The sequence below is a fragment of the Cavia porcellus genome, unplaced genomic scaffold, assembly GCF_034190915.1.
Source record: "Cavia porcellus strain 051 isolate PalLab524CR breed Dunkin Hartley unplaced genomic scaffold, mCavPor4.1 scaffold_23, whole genome shotgun sequence".
In the NCBI taxonomy this organism is placed as follows: domain Eukaryota; kingdom Metazoa; phylum Chordata; class Mammalia; order Rodentia; family Caviidae; genus Cavia; species Cavia porcellus.
The window spans coordinates 41599009-41616894 of NW_026947506.1; the positions used below are offsets into that span (position 1 = coordinate 41599009).

Consider the following 17886-nt stretch of genomic DNA (forward strand, 5'->3'; position numbering starts at 1 on the left):
CCTAGTCCTTTTAAACTTTTGAGACAGTTTCCATAAATTACTGAGACTGACCTTGAATTTTCTATCTTCTCAGCTCAGTTTCTGGAGTAGCTAGAATTACAGGTGTTTACCACCAAACCTGGGTTTATGCTTATCACTGCCAAACCTGCCTTGTCTTGGTGGTGGTGGTGTGTGTGTGTGTGTGTGGGGGGGGGGTGTTTGTTGGTGACTCAACCCAGGAGCATTCTTGTTTTGTTTTGTTTTGTTTTTGTCTTTTTCGTTTTTATCGGCACCAGGGATTGAACTCACGACTGCCTGCTTACAAGGCAGGCGCTTATGCCGCTGAACTAAATCCCCAGCCCCAACCCAGGCGCATTCTACCACTGAGCTGTGTCCTCAGCCCTTTTTAAATTTTATTGTGTATATCTGTGCATGTGTGTGTGTGTGTGTGTGTGTGTGTGTGTGTGTGTTTTCAGACAGAGTCTAACTATATAGGTCAGCCTGGCCTCTAACTCAATGATCCTCTTGCCTCAACTTCCTGAGAGCTGAGATTATAGGTGAGTACTACTACTATGGCTGGCTCTTATTTTGATTTTGAGACCAGGTCTGACCTCAAACTAGCCATCTTCCTGGCTCAACCTTCAGAGTAGCTGAGATTGCAGGCATGTGCACTGCACCTGGTCCCCTTGTTTGTTTTTTTGTTTTTCATCCCTCAAAGACTGGGATTCGGGCCACCTGCAGAGGCGCTCCCAATGCTCCCAAGAAACTGAGATAATGGGATCCAAACCAGAATGTGACTGTTGGCCACTTCATAGAGAGGGGCTGACAAGAGAAACTGATTAAGTGGGATGCAGTTAGAGATGAGGGAATTTCTAATGTTGTAAAGTATAGGCGGGGCGTGACCGCACATACCGATAATCCCAACCCTCAGGAAGCTGAGGCAGAAAGATCACCATTCAATTTGAGAACTGGGCTATACAGTGAGTTCAAGGTCAGCCTGAGCAGCATAGTGAAACCCTGTCTGAAAAGAAAAAAAAAGGCACAAAAGAGTAACTATGGTTGACAACAATTAATTATACATTTAAAAATAGCTAGTAAAGAGGATGCTGACTGCTCCCAGCACAAGGAGATGATAATGTTGGGGTGATAGAAGTGCTAGTTTCCCTAATCTGATCACTATACATTGTACACAGAGTGAAATGATACAGTACTCGTAAGTATGAACAAATATATATCAATTGAAAAAAAACAAGGGGCTGGGGATTTAGCTCAGCGGCATAAGCACCTGCCTTTCAAGCAGGCAGTCGTGAGTTCGATCCCCGGTACCGATAAAAAGACAAAAAAATAAAATAAAAATAAAAAACAAGAGGTTTGGGGAGAGGAAAAAAAAGCAGTTGGGGATATAGCTTAGGGGTAGAGCACCAGAAGTTCCTCTAAGTATATAAAGTGTCTGTAACCTTCCACAGAAAAAAACTAGCTGGGATCGATAACACACACCTGTGATCCCAGTGTTCTGAGAGGCCAAGGCAGGAGGACTGCCAATGTGAGCCTTGAAAGGATTTTGCCCTGAATGGGACACTGCCGCAGTGGGAGGCTAGAGGTGGAACCAAGGGGCTCTATCTTGAGGTCATCTTCCCCGCCCCTAGGCAATTTACCCTTGGCTCCAAATGAATTCCAATGGGTTACCTGTTCATCAGTAATGCCCCTTAGGCTCCACCCCAAACCTAAACTATATATATGCCCCTAGACCACGCCTCTGGTAGAGAGAAACCCAGACCTCAGTGGTCTGGGTTCTCTCTTCATCCACATTCTTAAAATAAAGGCCACTTTTATTTCGTATTTCTATCTTTTTAGCCTTGCCAAAAATTCTATCAAGCCTATCCCAGGCAATTTAGTGATTTAGTGGGACCTTGTCTCAAACAATGAACAGGGATGGGGATGCAACTCAGTGTGAAGGCTTTGGGTTCATGAAAAAGGAAAAGCTAGACCAGAGTAGTGGTAAATGTCTGCACCGCAGTCCCGGCACAGCCTGGACTACATAGTGAGACCTTGTCTCAAAAACAAAACAAAATAAGCCGCGTGTGGTGGCACCTGTAATCCTAGCACTTGGGAGGCCGAGGCAAGAGGATTTTCAGGAGGTCAAGTCTAGCCTGCACTACATAGTGAAACTATATCTCAAAAAAGAAGGAGGAGGAAAAAGAGAAAAGATACTCAAGGCTGCATGTAGCTGGCTGGTAGCGTGCATGCTTAGCATATGCAAAGCCCTAGGTTCAATTCCTACCAATCAGAAAAAAAGAAGAATCAGGTAAAAAGAGAAACTGGAAACAGGAAAAATTCTTTTTTAAGGAGGATAGTTCAGTGGTGGAGCATTTCCCTAGCATGTACAGGGCCCAAGTTTGATACCTCACACTGCAGGAAAAAAAAAGTCTTAGGCATAATGACACATTCCTGGAGTTGCAGCAGTCTGAGAGACTGAGGCAGAAGGATCACAAGTTTGAGCCCAGCCTGAGCAATTTAGTGATTGAGCAAGACCTTGTCACATCAGGCATGATGGCACACACCTGTAATTCTAGCACTCTGGAGGCCAAGGCAGGCAATCATCAAGAATTGAAAGCCAGTCTGAATTAAGGCTACTAGAAACCTGTCTCTAAATAAATAAATAAAAGAGCTGGGATTATAGCTCAATGCAAATGCCCTGGGTTAAATTCTCTCAGTGCCAAACAACAACCAAAAAACCTATTTAACCTCCACTCCAGATGGTAGATCTTGGCGCCTGTGAAGAGTCCTGGGCTGGAATCATCAGCCGCTAACTCACCCAAAGAGCAAAGAAAAGATCAGCAGAAACCTAAAAGAAAGGTAAATTCTGAGGCCCGGCCTTACTGCTAAGGGCCTGGAGTGTTTTCTGATGTTTTGCTTAGAAAGGCAGAATTTTGTTGCTTGGAGCCTCAGCTAATTGGTCTCTGTGTGACACTCTGGAGAGATGGGCTGACTGGGGAGGCCCAGCTGCTTGGCTTGTTATTTCTGATGAATGACCAGCACCTGGCATTGCCTGGCATCAGGGCCCAGGTGTGACCTGTGCCGGCTTCAAAGGTGTGATGGCTCTGCCGCCCTGAGGAGTGAGCCAGTCAGGCCCCAGAGCATTAGCTTCTCAAGTGGCATCTCTGTGGATCAGGCTGGGAGAGGGGTGGTCCCTTCCCTGCAAGTTTGAAGTAACCAACAGTGCCACAGGCAGCCAATCTGAACAGCAGCCATTACTCTTCCTGCGCCCCTACCCCTGGCTATTGTTCTCCCTAAAAGTTAATACTCTGGCACCCTAGTTCGCTAAATATGAGTGTCGCAAGAGAAGGAATCAGTTGAGTTGTGTGGATAACCCGGTCCCTTCCTAGTATAAAGCCAAGGGCAAGAGACCCCTTAGAAAAGTTAAATAATTTTTTTTCTAGCGCTGGGGATTGAACCCAAGGCCTTCACACTGAGCTATATCCCCCGCCCTACCTATCTATCTGTCTGTCTGTCTGCCTATAGAAAGGGTCTAAGTTACCCAGACTGGTTTCAGATTTGTGATCCTCCTGCCTCAGCCTCCTGAGTGCAGAGATTACTGGGTGTGCAGGTGTGTGCCACCATACCTAGCTCAACAGGTCAGAGATATAGTTCAGTACCTGCCTGACAAGCATGAGGTCATCAGCTTGATTTCCAGTGCCCCCCTCAAAAAAGAAAGTTTTGTCTAGGTACTCATTGTTGGTTTGGTACACAAGGCTGAAGATAGAATTTATGGATGTCATGACTCGGTACCCACTATCACTAGGCACCTTTTTTGTTTGTTTTGTCTTTTTGTTTTGTCTTTTTGACACAGGGTCTCACTGTGTAGTTCAGGTTGGCTTTGAACTCACGTGGCTCCTCCTGCCTCAGCCTCTCAAATGGGCCCCATGCCTGGCCACACCTGTTATTTTTTGGTACTCATCACACCTCCTGGAACCAATTAAGGGCAAATACTAAGGCTCCACTGTAATTTTCCCTTTTGAGGGAGGCAGGGGTATGCCAAGCATCCAACCCAAGGCCTCGCAAGCTAGGCAAGTGCATACCAATGAGCAACGTGGTGGGGGGATGTCTCTTTCCTCCCCTTGAAAACTTCATTAGTTCTAGAGGCTGCATAGTGTGCAGTGCTAAAACTATCTGATAAATCTAATGCCTTTTGAAGGAGGAGAGTGGAGAAAGACATGAGATGGGCAACAATGATACCTAGCTACACTGCAGCATCCTTCCCTGAGAGTCTGTGCTTTTAACTCTTACTGAAGTATGTATTTCATTTACTTATTTATGGAGACAGGGTTTCACTATGCAGTTCAGGCTGGCCTTGAACTCACTTTGTAGCCCAGGCCGGCCTCAAACTCACAGCAATCCTCCTGTCTCAACCTCCCGAGTGCTGGGATTACAAGCATGCACCATCATGCCTGACTCTTACTGAAGTATTTAGCAACTCCGTAAATTGCAGAAAACTGATAATAATGCAAATTATTGCTATTAGGGTATAGGACACACTACTCCAAAATAGAACTGTTGAAAGTGGAACTGTTTCAGGAAAATTCCCAGGCCAAACCAAACCTAATGTCCCATAGGCTCCAGCCCAAACATAAGCTGCATGTATGCCCCCACTCCATGTGTCCAACGGAGAGATCATCGCCAGCCCCGGGAGATGCCGCACCCCAGCCAAAGAAAGCCTGTATGGGACAGAATGGACAAGAAGGGAATTGGGGCTTTCTTAGGGAAAAGAAGCGGAAGAAAAATAAACTTGTGACCTCCTTCTGATTTGAGTCCAGACTTCCCCAGGTCCCAAGGACAGCATCCACTCTCACTTGATTGGCCACTTTAATCTGCACAGTTTAGGCAGGCCATTCCCAGCACCCAAAATGAGGAACCTCGCCTGGGGTGAGCAGAGTTTATGCCCTTCAGTTTAGACATGGATCAATGGAGCAGATATAAGAGGACCTCCCTCGGGCTAAAGTATTTAGGGCCTACAAATGTGTGTGTTTTGGAGACTGCGTTCCCTGGTGTAACCAGAGACCAGTCCTCTCCAGTGTATCTCAGGATCAGGCTTTCCCATGCTGGTGGCATAAGAAAATTCTCTCCCACAACACTGGGTGGGGCCACAGCCTTAGTTTGTGTAAGCAAGGTCATCAAGGTCCATTCTAACTCTGGGACCGGCTGTGATGCTGATGCTGACCTCAGAGATCACCCAGTGAGGCCAGAGTGCCTCAGTCAGGAGCAGCAAGTGTGGTAGGATCTTCAGTGCACTTATGAACAAACATTTTTCTAGGGCCTTGGGTGACTCCAGCTACTGAGAAGGAATCTCTAAGCTGCAGGGCTCCACAGCAAAGGAGAGTTTGCACAAACATAAACTTGACTGATGGGTGAGAGTTTTCTTGCTCCCACCAAAAACTAAAATTCTCAATTCCACAACCAGGTTATCCTTTCATGGGAATTTTCTTTTCGTGTGGCAAACCCCCAAATGTTATTAAACTATCTGACCTGTGCCCACAGTGAGCTACCAAGGACATGAAAATGGGAAAGACCCTCGTCATGTCTCCCCCAGAAGGGGCTCACTTCCTGGCTGGCTTGCCAAAATGTTGCTGTGGGTGATGGGGTCCTGGGTGGGTTTCTAGATTGTTGTACCCAACAAAGAATTGGATGTGAAGAAAAAAAAAAAGAATTGGCCATGGCCCACGTGACAGGAGGCAGCAGGAAAGTTTAATGAAGTGTAATTAGGCAATGGAACAGAGTCCAGAGTAAGTGGACTTGTTCCCGTTGAAAGGTAAATGGTGCAAGTGCTAAATGGGTTGGGTTTAAGAATTCAATTTGGAATATTGGGTCTGGGATTTAGCTCAGTGGTGCAGCACCCACCTGGCAAGTGTGAAATCCTGAGTTCAATTCCTAGAACTCCCGCAAAGGAAAAAAAAAAAAAAAGAATTTGAAATGTTGCCCGGATCCAGGCCCCTCCTACCAGGTCATCCAGAGCCTGATTGACAGGGTTCTGGTCAAATCAGCTGCACGTACCGAGATGCAGGAACGCTCCGTAAGCTCCAAGTGAAGAATAGCTCAGGGATAGCGAACCTTTTAGAGCTTTCAACAATATCAACAGCCCACTGCGGCATGTGTGCCACAGGCTGGCCACCACTACTACATGTCATGCTAAATAATCCAGCGTGCATGTGTCCTGGTTCCGGACTTCACAGTTTTCCAGAAGTCTTTTTTATCTCTGCCTCTGGGTAGTAGGTCTTAGGACAAAAGTCAGGGGGTCAGCCCTGGGGCACTGGGAGTTTCAGGCGAGTGGAGAGGACTGGCACGCAGCCTCCTGAGTGCTAGATTTATAGGCGCATACCATCACTCCTCTAAATCAGTGTGGTTTTGTAGAAGAAATGTACGTCCATAAAGGAAATCTATATTGTATAGATCAAGGGGACTGTTGAACATTTTTATTCCTGAGGAGACTTCACAGCATGACAGGACAACCTTTACACACCGAACATCTGGTCGCCCTACTGTCCTTTGTGTCACTACCGTCCCCAGAAACACTATCTGCCCTGCTCCTTTTTGTGGTACTAGGGACTGACCCCAGGGTGACTACCATTGAGCTACACACACACACCAGCCTTTTTAAAATTTTTAGTACCGGGGATGGAACTCATGATCTTGCCAGGCAGACGCGTATGCTGCTGAGCTAAACCCTCAACTCGATTGTTTTTGAGACGGGGTCTCCCTCACTACGTAGTTCAGGCTGACCTTGATTCACAGTGATCCTGTCTCAGCCTCTCAAGGCTGGGATTACAAGGATGTGCCAACATGCCCAGTTTTTTTAAATTTCGAGACAGGGTCTCACTAAATTGGCCAGGTTGACATCAAGCATGGAGTCCTCCTGCCTCAGTTCTCTGAGGAGCTGAAATAAATATGCACCACCATATCTAGCCTCTGTTCCTTTTTGGTACAGGGGATCAAACTTACAGCCTCATGCTTGCCGGGCAGGCACTTAGGCCACTGAGCTAAATCCCCAACCCCTACTCCTCTCTGTAGCCCCAGTTACTAACTACACTTCAGTTATCTGACCCTTCCGAGTGCCTCATGCTATGTGGGACTTTTGCACATAATAAAATGGTTTTTCCCTGGTTAACCCTTTTTTTGGGGGGGGGTGGAGACAGGTTCTCACTGTGCAGTCCAGGCTGCCCTTGAGCTCACTTTATAACTCAGGCTGGTCTTGAACTTGCAACGATCCTCCTGCCTCAGCCTCCAAGCGCTAGAATTACAGGTGTGTGTCACCACTCCCAACTCGGTTAACTTGTTTTGTATCAATTTGATTCTGGAAAGAACCTAGAAGGATGAGGGAAGCCATTTTTTTTCTATGGCCTTTTCAATAAAGCAGCAATTATTTTTTTCTGTAGTGTATATTGAACTCATGACTTCGTGCTTGTGAGGCAGGCACTGTATCACTGAGCTATATCCCTGGTCCACAACTGATTTCTGCCCCATGGATTTTACTTTGAGCCAGTTTGGTGCTGCCAATGGATTCTACCCACTTTTTTTTTTTTTAGCACATTAATGAGTTCAAGTCTTTGGCATTTTCATCACATATTTGTACAATATCTTCATTGTCCATCACATTTCTCTTTGCCTGCTAAGAAGCAAAAAGGCAAAGTTCGCAAGCCATACAGGAAATATTGATGAACCAAGTTTCTGCAGAATGTTATAGGAAGCATTGTCATGGTATGTCAGCCGCTGGGTTATGATCCAATGTAGGACACCGCCCCAAATCCCAGGAAACGAGGAAGCTGGAGTTACAAAACAAACTCTCAACTCCTGCCATCTTCCTTTATCGCTGTGGTTCTGCTAGGGGGCAGGACGCCCGCGTCCTGTGACCTCACTGCTGGATGCCACCTAGGGGAGCACACCATGCTGAGGCCCACCTGGACCTGACATCAGGGTCCACTTTGTCATCCTGCAGGGGACAGGATTCAAATGAAGGACAAGTACTGAGGATATTAGGTCACGCAGGAACTTGAGGACAAGAATCAGATGTATAGGGGCTGGGGATTTAGCTCAGTGGCATAAGCACCTTCCTTGCAAGCAGGAGGTTGTGAGTTCGATCCCTGGTACCGATAAAAATGAAAAAGACAAAAAAAAAAAAAAAAGTTTCCCAAGAATCAGATGTATGTTCAAGGAAGGAACAGTTCCCTGGTGTCCTGGGAGCCACATCCGCCTGCAGAGCAGTCCTGACAGGGCGGGTCTGATTCCAAGTGACATTGAAACCCTAACCCTAACCCTAACACATCCTGAGCCATGGGGCAGGACGGGGTGTGTGGGACACCTACCACCTGACCCCAATTTAGAGGCTTTGCTAGAGTCCTATGGGGGGCTCCACCCATCCGGGCCCCCAACAGTCCTCTTATCCATGCTGCACACACAAAGTCACCTGCCCAGCCACAAGTGGCAGGCAGCCTGAATAGGGCCTGGGAGTCTGGCTCCAGGCTGCCCACTCTGCTGCTCAAATGCTCATGCCAGTCAGCCTTGCTCAGACCTGCAGTGGCTCCCTCCTCTGGGATGGGGCCCCCTCTACCCCCTAAGCCTCCCTCCATGCCACTTTTTTCATCTTTTTGAGATAGCGTCTCATGCAGTTCAGGCTGGCCTTGAACTCACTTTGTAACCCAGGCTGGTCTTGAACTCCTAATGATCCTTCTGAATGTTAGGATTACAGGCATGAGCCACCGCATCCAGCTCAGGCTCCACTCCAGTCTTAAGTCCCTGTGGCCCTTCAGGATTTCCTCTAGGATCACCACCTCCAGAAAGCCTGTGCCCCTAGCCCATTTCCCACTCCTACATGCAGACCAGAGCCCACCTGAAGACCACCCAGGTCCTTCCTGAAGTCTCACATACTCTGCCATTGAGTCCCACACTCAGGGAGCTCCTTAACACCTACACTGTGTCACATGGGGACTTGTTTCTTGGCCAGGCATAGCAGATGCCTCTGTAATTCCAGTATGGTAGAAGGTTGAGACAGGAAGATTGCAAAATCAATCTGGCCAGGCATGGTGGTGAACTCCTGTAATCCCAGCATATGGGAGGCTGAGGCAGGAGAGTCGTTTGCAAGTTCAAGACTAGTCTGGGCTACAAAGTGAGCCCAAGGCCAGCCTGAACTGCATAGCAGACCCTGTCTTAAAGACCCAAAAAAAAAAAAAAAAAAAAAAAAAAAAAAAAAAAGACAAAAAACAAAAAAATACACCCCACCACACTAGTCTGGGCAATTTAGCAGGACTTGCCTCAAAAATTTTAATGGCTGGGGATAGTGGTCCATGCCTGTAATCCCAGCATTTGGGAGGCTTAGGCAGGATTACCATGGGTTTGAGACAAGTTTAGGCTAGAAGAGTTCAAGAGGCCAGCCTGAACTACAGAGACTTTTTTTTGAAGACAAACAAAGCACCAACTTGCAGTGACAATGTTTTACTGCCCCCAAAGATACCCTCCATTCAAGCCCATTCAAGCCCTAGGACCCCAAACCTAGGCTTAACGAAATCCAGTGACCACAGAGGTCCAAGCAAGGAACAGAGCCAAGACCATGGTGCTACTCTGGTGACTCTCATCTCTAGCCTTTAGGCCTCTAACAGCTGAACGGGTAGCTTTCTGTCACTCTCAGAGAAGGGCAACAAGAAGTCCCCTCAACTCCCCACTCTGAGTTAGATTTGTGGGCCCCAGATTCTGTGCTAGCCTGGAAGCCAGTCCAGCTGGGCCCATCCTGCTCTTGTCCACGACAGCTTCCATATTGGCCCCCTTTGGAATCTAACTTACACTTGCCATTAGGGAAAAATATCCCTGGCAGCCCTGGCTGGCCAAAGCCAGGGAAGTACTGTCCAGGCCTACTGTACTGACCTCCTTGTGGTCCCGGCAGGACCTAGATTGTGCTACCCTCTCCCCGCACCCCCAAACACTGGGGGATCAGAGCCCAGTCTCCACACCAAGTTATATTCCCAGTGCTTTTTAGAGACAGTACCTCACTAAATTACCCCAAGCGGCCATTACCAGTCCTAGCAGCTTATCTGTAAATCACTGAACCGTGACCAAGGTTTGCTTTCTTCTTTTATTGGGTAAGGGACACAGAATGGGAAGCAGCATGGCACCTTCTGGTGAGACCCAGAACCACAGCCAGGCTTAGGAATGCCATCACGGCCAGGCCCAAGCCCAGAGCCATGGAGGTGTGTGTGGGAGAGGTCCAGCCCTCCACGCTGTGGTCCCCAGCTTCTCCCAGGAAGATCAGTGGTCCCACAGTAACATCAGCTGCTTCTGTCACTGAAAGGAAAAGGACACCTGAAGGTCACTTCAGTCCCTAATGAGGAAACTCTGGGTTTCACCTTGCCTAAATGGAATAAGCATCAGCTCTAGGACGGGGGTAGAGCTCAGTGGAACAGTGCCTGCCTGGCAAGTGCAAGATCCCAAGTTAAGGAGAAAACAAAAAACAAAAAACACCAGCTCCAACAGCTACATTTTCAGTTATACAAGGATTGAAGCCAGGACCTTCACACTGAGCTTTACCCAGTCCTTGAGACAGGGTCTTGCCAATTTACCCAGGCTGGACTTGAACTTGTGATCCTCTCCCAACCTTTTAAAGTACTAGGATTACAGCCTTGTACTAGCATTCCTGGAAGCACCAAAATTTCTTTCCAAGGCTCACAAGTTCATCCTTTTGAGTAAACTACCTTATGGCAGAACAAGAGTATCACCATGAAGGGACAGCAGGTGCCCTAGTAATATCCCAGTGACAGTGACATACCATGCCTGCGTTTCCGTGAAGTAGACCCGACATCCTGGATCTTAGTAGACAGCCTCCTGGAATGGCCTGGACCACCACAGTCCCCGGAGTCACAGCACTTACAGATGTCAGCACTGCCTTCTACTGGTGACCAGCTGAGGGGAAGACAAGCAGCTTAGGTTTTCCTGCCTGGCCGGAAGTGGTTTACCGATTGTCTACAAGGCACACACAGGAGAACTAAGTTTCCACAGCAGGCAGGCAGGCAGACAGGGGCAGGGTGGTCTGCTCACCTGTTAGAGGACTTGTTGAAGGAGCAGGCTTTGTTGAGTTGGTCTGGGACCTGGCTAGCTGGAGTGACCTTCAGATGACAGGTGATGTAGATCTGAAAGGAAGGGCTCAGCTGAGTTCTGGGTGTACCAATGACTTATGTGCATTACTAGGGGCTGAACTCGGCACATTTGCATTGAGCTATATTCCCAGCTCCTTTTTTTTAATCGGTACCAGGGATCAAACTCACAACCGTCTGCTTGCAAGGCAGGTGCTTACACTGCTGAGCTAAATCCCCAGCCCCAGCTTTCTCTTTTTTTAAATAAGTCTCAACCAAGTTGCACAGGCTGGACTTGGCCTTATAATGATCCTGCCTCAGCCTCCCAGAGTGTGAGCATTATAGGCGTGAATCACCAGTGACATTAACAAACCAGTTGTCATAAATCAGCCTTCCTAATGGGAGGCAAGGACAGCACCCTATCTTTAGAACAGTGCCCAGGTTACCTTGCACCCAAAAACTGAGTAAGTAGCAAATCCGGTCTAGACTGGAGTCCATCATCTGTGTCTTTCTCAAAATTTTTCAAAGAGGGTTGGGTGTGTAACTGAAGGACCTGGGTTGAAGCTCCGAGAGAACAAGGTCAGCTTTCTGGCTACTTCCCCTGCGAGCTTTGCTGAGCTCCTCTCCTCCTCAGGACATCTCTCACCTGGCCTGCCACTCTCCTGCAGCCTCAGTCTCTACCGACATGCCCAGCCTGGTGCCCTTCTGATCCCTGGCCTGGAAACCCCAACTTGCCCCCTTATCTAGTGACAAGCCCTGGCTGGAAGCCTACAGCTCCCCACCAGCATGCTGCCAGCCACCTGCCAACCTAGCCAGAGGGACAATACCCCACCTTAGCACCCCGGGGCGAGGGACATTTGCCCAGACTCAGCCCTGCCCAAGTCCTGGTCCATCCCAGGTCAGAGCTCCCCCTGACCCCAGGAAGGGCTGTGATACCTCCCCTGCTCCATCCTGGAAGGGCCAGGACTTGCCACCACCTCTGGCTGAAGGCAGAAGGGGCCACAAGCCTGGACCACCACCTAGCGCCAAATGCACCTGCAGGGAAACCTGTTGGGAACCTTGCAGCCACGTTGAGTTCAGAGTTTTCCTACCAGCCGGAGGTCTGCTAGTTGCCTGTCCACATCTGTCCTGTAAGACCAACACTCCCAGGTCCCTTACTCTCCTTTTTCTAAGAGAGCTGCTCTTGCCCTTAGCACAATAATGTGCTAGGGTGCTGTGCATGGCAGCGCAAGCCTGTAATTTCGGCACTCAGGAAGCTGAGGCAGGAGGATTGCTCCAAGTTTGAGGTCAGCTTTGACTACATGTAGAGACTCTATCTTAAAAAAGTGCTGGGGTCAGGGATGCTCCCCTGTAGATCCCAAATCAGTTGTTCCTTCTCCCATGTGCCAGGGCAAAGTTGGCCAAACTATTCTCCCATCTTTGATAGGAAACTTGTCCAGGGTTCAGATTACTTTCCACCAATTATCCTTTTTCCCTGGATTTTTTTGGCAGTGCTGGAGATTGAATCTGGGGCCCAGTACTTTAGTGAGACACACACCTAGATTTGGGGGGGGGGGTCTATGTAGCTCAAGGCTGGCCTTGAACTCATGGAGAGCATTCTGCCTCAGCCTCCCAAGCACTGGGATTACAGGTATGCATCCCACACCTGACTTTTTAGACACTAGCTCAGATGTACCACTGCTGATGATCGTGTGCTGTGTGAGGCCTCATCCCTTTCTTTTATTCTCCACTGTACCACCTCTGCAGTCAACCCAACTCCCTGTTCCAGAAGGATCTTTTACCCTAGGATCCACAAAGACTACTTGTCTGAGAACAGAATCATCCATTGATAGCTTAGGACCATCTTGTCAATTTTGCAGGGAAACTGACAGACTGGTCTTGAACTCAGATCTTCCTGCTCGAGTTCCTTCCTTCCTCCTGAGTAGCTAAGGATTATGGGTACACACCACTGCACCCAGCTTTTACAGAAGAGTGTGTGCTGCTCATACCTTATCCCTGGGGTGTAACCAGAGCCCATAGCTTCAGTTACTGGCAAGCTTATGGTCTTATTAGCACAGAAGCAGACATAGGAGTTGTTTGCTCCAGGGGAGAGGGGCTAGACCATAAATAGAGTTCAGTCTCATTCTAGGCCATAATGAAAATGTTACTGTGTTTCAGGGGGCTGGAGATTTAACTCAGCAGCATAAGTGCCTGCCTGGCAAGTGTGAGGTCATGAGTTCAATCCCCAGTGCCACAAAAAGAAAACGTTACCGTGTTTCTGGAGTTGTTAGCAAAGTGGAACACATCCACCGTGAACCGGAGCATGTCCGGCCTGGGTCTGGGGGCTTGGAATGCAGAAGAGCTGTCAGACACCCCGTCCACGAGGCAGCTTAGAGGGACAAAAATGCACAGGATGTTAGAGGCCAGGGAAGGGGGTGCTGCCAGACTATCTTACAGCGGAGGCTCCCGCAAAGCGGCTCAGGCTCACCCGTGGAAGTCCACAATGGTGTGAAGAGGGGATGAGTTCTGGTCTGGTGTCGGTGTGGCCACACAGTAGTCCACAAAGAGCTGCAGTGGCAGGTGGTTACCTGTGTGGACCTCTGCCTGCAGGTAGGCTGCCTGTCCCAGGCGGAAGGTGGGGGATGTCTTCTCGGTGCTCCAGTTCTCTGGGGGACACAGATTGGGCTAGAGATGCCCCAGGGCTCCCCCCAGCTTCCCTCCCCTTCCCTCCCCTTGCAGCTCCTGCTCACCCTCCATCAGGCGCAGGGAGAAAACCAGCTTCTCTTCCGAGGACACCGTGGTCCTGAAGGGCACCCAGGTGGGCAGGATTGCCTGGCTGCTCACGTTGCCATGCCTGGAGGAGGAGCCACAGCTGCCCACACCACCCAGGGTGCTTCCCCGCCATTGAAGAGCCCCCAAAGTGGCTCCCCCAAGACAGCAAGGCCAAGGCAGCCTGGGCCTCAAACCCTGCAGAGCAGCCCCATCTGGGAGCAGCCCCCTATCCTAACCAGCCTGGTGGGCTGCAGCTGGAGATGGTGACACCTGACATCTGAGCCTAGTTTCTAATCAGATCTCAGCCATGGTACATACCCACAATTCCCACACTCAGGAGGCTGAGGCAGGAAGATCCCAGTAGAGGTAGAGGGCCCGTCTTCCACTGACCTGGGGTAGCGACACTCAATGGGAACTTCTGCATGGTTTGTTCTCACGATGGACAGGTTTCCCATAGGCCTGGGCGTATGGAGCAGGAAGGTGCTGTACACCAGGGCATCATTTGTCACCTGCAGCAAGGGGCGGGGTTAACCCTATTGGCATGCCAGGCTCTGTACTTAGACCTGCCCACCACTGACCAGTAACAGGGAGCAGGCCAGGTGCTCCTCTGCACACCAGTGCCTTCACCTGATGGTACCCACCCATGAGGGAAAGAGGGGTTCATCCAGTGACAGGACAGAAACCAGAGGTGCCTAGCGACTACAGGACATGTCTTCAGCTTCGCCTGGCATCAACTCAAGTACATTTTTTGCAGTACCGAGGCAGATGAGGTCTCACTAGGTCACCAAACTGGGCTTGAACTTTCAACTTTCCTGCATCAGCCTCCCAGAATGTAATCCCAATTACAGGCACGTTCAACCACAGCAGCTGCAGTTTCTTATAAGCCCTGATCCTCAGGCAAATTGCTAAGGACTTCCTGCCCAGTTGTTAATGTTTGTCACATTGGTCAGCAGCAGCAGCCTATCCTAGGCCCACCTTACAGGAAACAGCTGGAGCAGCGGCCGCCTGAGGTGGGATGAGGACAGGCAAGTGTTGCTGGAGCTGTTTGTATGGGGGAGGGGCCTGCCTAAAATGGGGCCACTTGCACCCATGTGGTGCAGGTCTGCCCCAGACATGACCAACAGCAGGCTTTGTGGAGCCCTTTAATCATTTCAGGGAAGCCAAGCATGGGAGGGTGCACTTGTCACCTTAGCATGCCGGGATGCTGAGGCAGGAGGACTGCAACTTCAGACCTACCCTTGGCAACTTATCAAGGCCCTGTTGCCAAAAATGGAGGGCTGGGGTGTAACTCAGCACTAAATAACCCTCAGTATTGCAGGGAGGAAAAAGCATTAAACCCTGCACAGGGCCTGGGCGGCTGACAGGCCACCTGTCTGTATACCAGAGGTGCCAAGTGATTCTCAGGGGACAGGAGTGTGAACCATCACACCTGAGAAAGGAGCGGCCAGGCTGCAGTCATCTGGGATGTGATGCTAATGCCACTGGCTGCCTCTCACGCAGCACTGATTTGGTATGGGGTACAGCCTGGACTCCAGGGATTTTTAAAAGCCCCCTATATCCCAATCCCTCCGTGGAACAGCAAGAACGTGGTCTCCAGGCTGGGGAGAGCTGCAGCTGTGTGCCCCACCTCACCCGCAGGCTTCTCCACCGACCTGGGGAGGGCTCCAACCTGGGTTACGCAGGGCTCTTCCTTGCCCTTGCTGCCCGCTCAGACCTGTGCCAGAGCACCCAGCCAAAGCCTTGAGGTCTTTAATACAGAGGTTATACCATGTGTAGTGCAAAGCTTCAAGCTATTACACCGAAGGGAGGTCAGGATTCTGGGGTTTTTTAAACTCTGGGGATTGAGTGAAGGGGAGGGGTGCTCTCACTGAGCTACACCTCTTTGATAGAGTCTGGCTAAATTGCCCAAGCTGAGCTCAAGCTTGTAATTCTGCACAGCCTCTAGAATCCCAGGTGTGTGCCACCACACTCTGCTTGGCATTTCCCCCCTGCAGTAGTTATTTCTGGGCTTCCTGAAGCAAAGTTGTTTTTTTGTTTGTTTTATTATGCACCAGAGATCGAACTCACGACTTCACACTTGCCAGGCAGGTGCTTATATCGCTGAGCTAAATCCCTGGTCCGAGCGAAAATTCTTTTTCCTCTTTGCAACAAGTTTCTGAGGCCTCTAGCCAGCACCTGGGCTACTCGAGAGTGGGCCCCTCCTTTGTCCCCGTGACTGGCATTTAGTCCATTGGCCACGAGTCAGAGTAGGGCTGCCTGGCCTGGCCCAGAAGGTCCTACACCTCTGGACTCCTCCACCCGATTTTGGCACCTGAAGACAGGAGCTTCCTTGTTTCCCTCTGCCCTGTACCCCAACCCCCAGCATCGCTGTTCCCCTCACCCCGGCTGGGCAGTGCTACTCTCTAGCTCCAGCCACTTCTATGCCCACCTATGCTAGGGCCTGGCCTCACCTGCACGCTGCTGCCACACTCATGCACTCCAACCTCGAACTTGACCACGGTGTCATCTGAGCCTGCGGAGACCAGGGGCCTGCAGCGCTCGGGGCCCAGGGTGAGGTCGCCAGGCTGGACAAGCTTCCCTGTGCCGAAGAGGTCTCTGCTGACGGTGACCACCAGCTGGGCTTCCAGACATTGAACCTGTATGGGCGGCAGGGAGGACACAGTGGGGTGGGGACTGCATAGCTCCATGCTCCCCAAGAGCAGCAAGCGCACTAAGAGCCCAGAGCTCAGCGCCATGGTGGCCCTGGAGCTTCGAGGCCAGGCCGACTCCTGCAGAGCAGAGGGTGAACACCTCCCAGCCCTCTTATAGGTTCCCAGCTGCCTCCCTTCCCCTGCTGACCAGGCCCCGGCTGCGTAAAGTGGTTCCCGGTGCAGCTTGTTAGACACAGGGACACTCAGTTCCCACCCAGACTGATAATCACAGTGGGCTTTGTAGCTCAGAGACTCCCGAGTGATTCCTGTTCACAGCAAAGTGCTCTGACAGCCTCACACCAGCACGAATTTCTCACCCCTTCCCCTGCTCCACCCTACGGGCCCATAGCTTTACTGCCTGTACCCTGATTTGTAATTTTTAGTTTGAGGCCAATAAAAGTTAAAAATAAAAATATTTTTACTCAGCTGTAGCCCAGAGGCTAAGGCATGAGGATTGCAAATTCAAGCAGGTTGGGCAAATGAGCAACTTAATAAGACTCTGTCTCAAAATAAAAAATAAAGATGAACGAGGGATGGAGTTCAGTGCAAAGTCCTTGGGGTTAACCACCAGTATCACATACACACACCATACACACCAGCATTTAATTCCTGGGGCAAAAAGTGCACGTTCATTTGCACACTTGAACCATACATTTAAATTGCCTAGAATTCCCTTGGCTTTTGGTGTATATTTCGGGTTGGTTAATATTCTAGAGTTCTTGTGGGAAAATAAATAGGTGGAGGGAAGCAACTACCCAGAATTCCATCTGGTTTGACCACTGTTGGGGAGGGACGAGCAGACAACAGATGGAACCAGGTCAGAGCCCAGAACCCAGGCTCCAAGCTCACCTGGGTTTCCAGCCCTGGGGAAAACGTTCCCCTCTCTGGGTTTCCAGTTCCTAAGTCCAAGGAAAGAGGCAGCTGAGCCTGAGGCCCAGAGGGACTGGGAGCTGGAGATCTGTCCTAGTTGGGGCTGCCCACAGGGAAGGCTTGTTTCAGGCTCGTTACCCACAGCTGAGAAGGCTGTACTGAAGTGGAGAGGACTGGGCTGGGTGATTAGGGCCTCTCTGAAGCCTTCTATCCATCCTCAGCCCTCCCTTCTATGGAGCTGCAGAGAAAAGACAAAAGTGCTCTGGTCTGTGGTGCACGCTGGAATCCCATTGTTAGAGGCAGCTAAGTTAGATAGAAATATCAGAGGCAATCAGACAGGGCTGGGCCCTCAAAGGCGCCAGTGCAGAAGACTAGATACCTTGCAACTGTCGGGGACACAGATGCCTCCCACTGTGGACCAGACTTCAGGACGAAAGATAAAACAAATGCACCCACATACTTCCTGAGGATAAACACTAGGAACAGAT

General features: G+C 49.9%; 1 protein-coding gene across 1 annotated transcript; it reads right to left on the reverse strand.

Moving 5' to 3' along the window:
* Window positions 1–10079: 10079 nt before the first annotated feature.
* On the reverse strand, window positions 10080–16624 carry Zp3 (zona pellucida glycoprotein 3). Its single transcript, XM_003470126.3, has 8 exons — window positions 16289–16624; window positions 14229–14347; window positions 13817–13920; window positions 13555–13732; window positions 13338–13455; window positions 11053–11144; window positions 10784–10917; window positions 10080–10302 (listed from the first exon to the last, which is right to left on the reverse strand). Exons 1-8 carry the CDS (start codon window positions 16571–16573, stop codon window positions 10094–10096), a joined length of 1239 nt encoding a protein of 412 aa, XP_003470174.1. The 5' UTR covers window positions 16574–16624; the 3' UTR covers window positions 10080–10093.
* Window positions 16625–17886: the final 1262 nt, after the last annotated feature.

Coding starts and splice junctions, on each gene's coding strand:
- Zp3 (XM_003470126.3), bottom strand. CDS start 16,573: ATGGCGCTGAGCTCTGGGCTCTTAGTGCGCTTGCTGCTCTTGGGGAGC. Junction 13,921..14,228: donor ATTGAGTGTCGCTACCCCAG/GTCAGTGGAAGA, acceptor CTCCTCCTCCAG/GCATGGCAACGTGAGCAGCC. Junction 10,303..10,783: donor TTCACGGAAACGCAGGCATG/GTATGTCACTGT, acceptor TTTTCCTTTCAG/TGACAGAAGCAGCTGATGTT.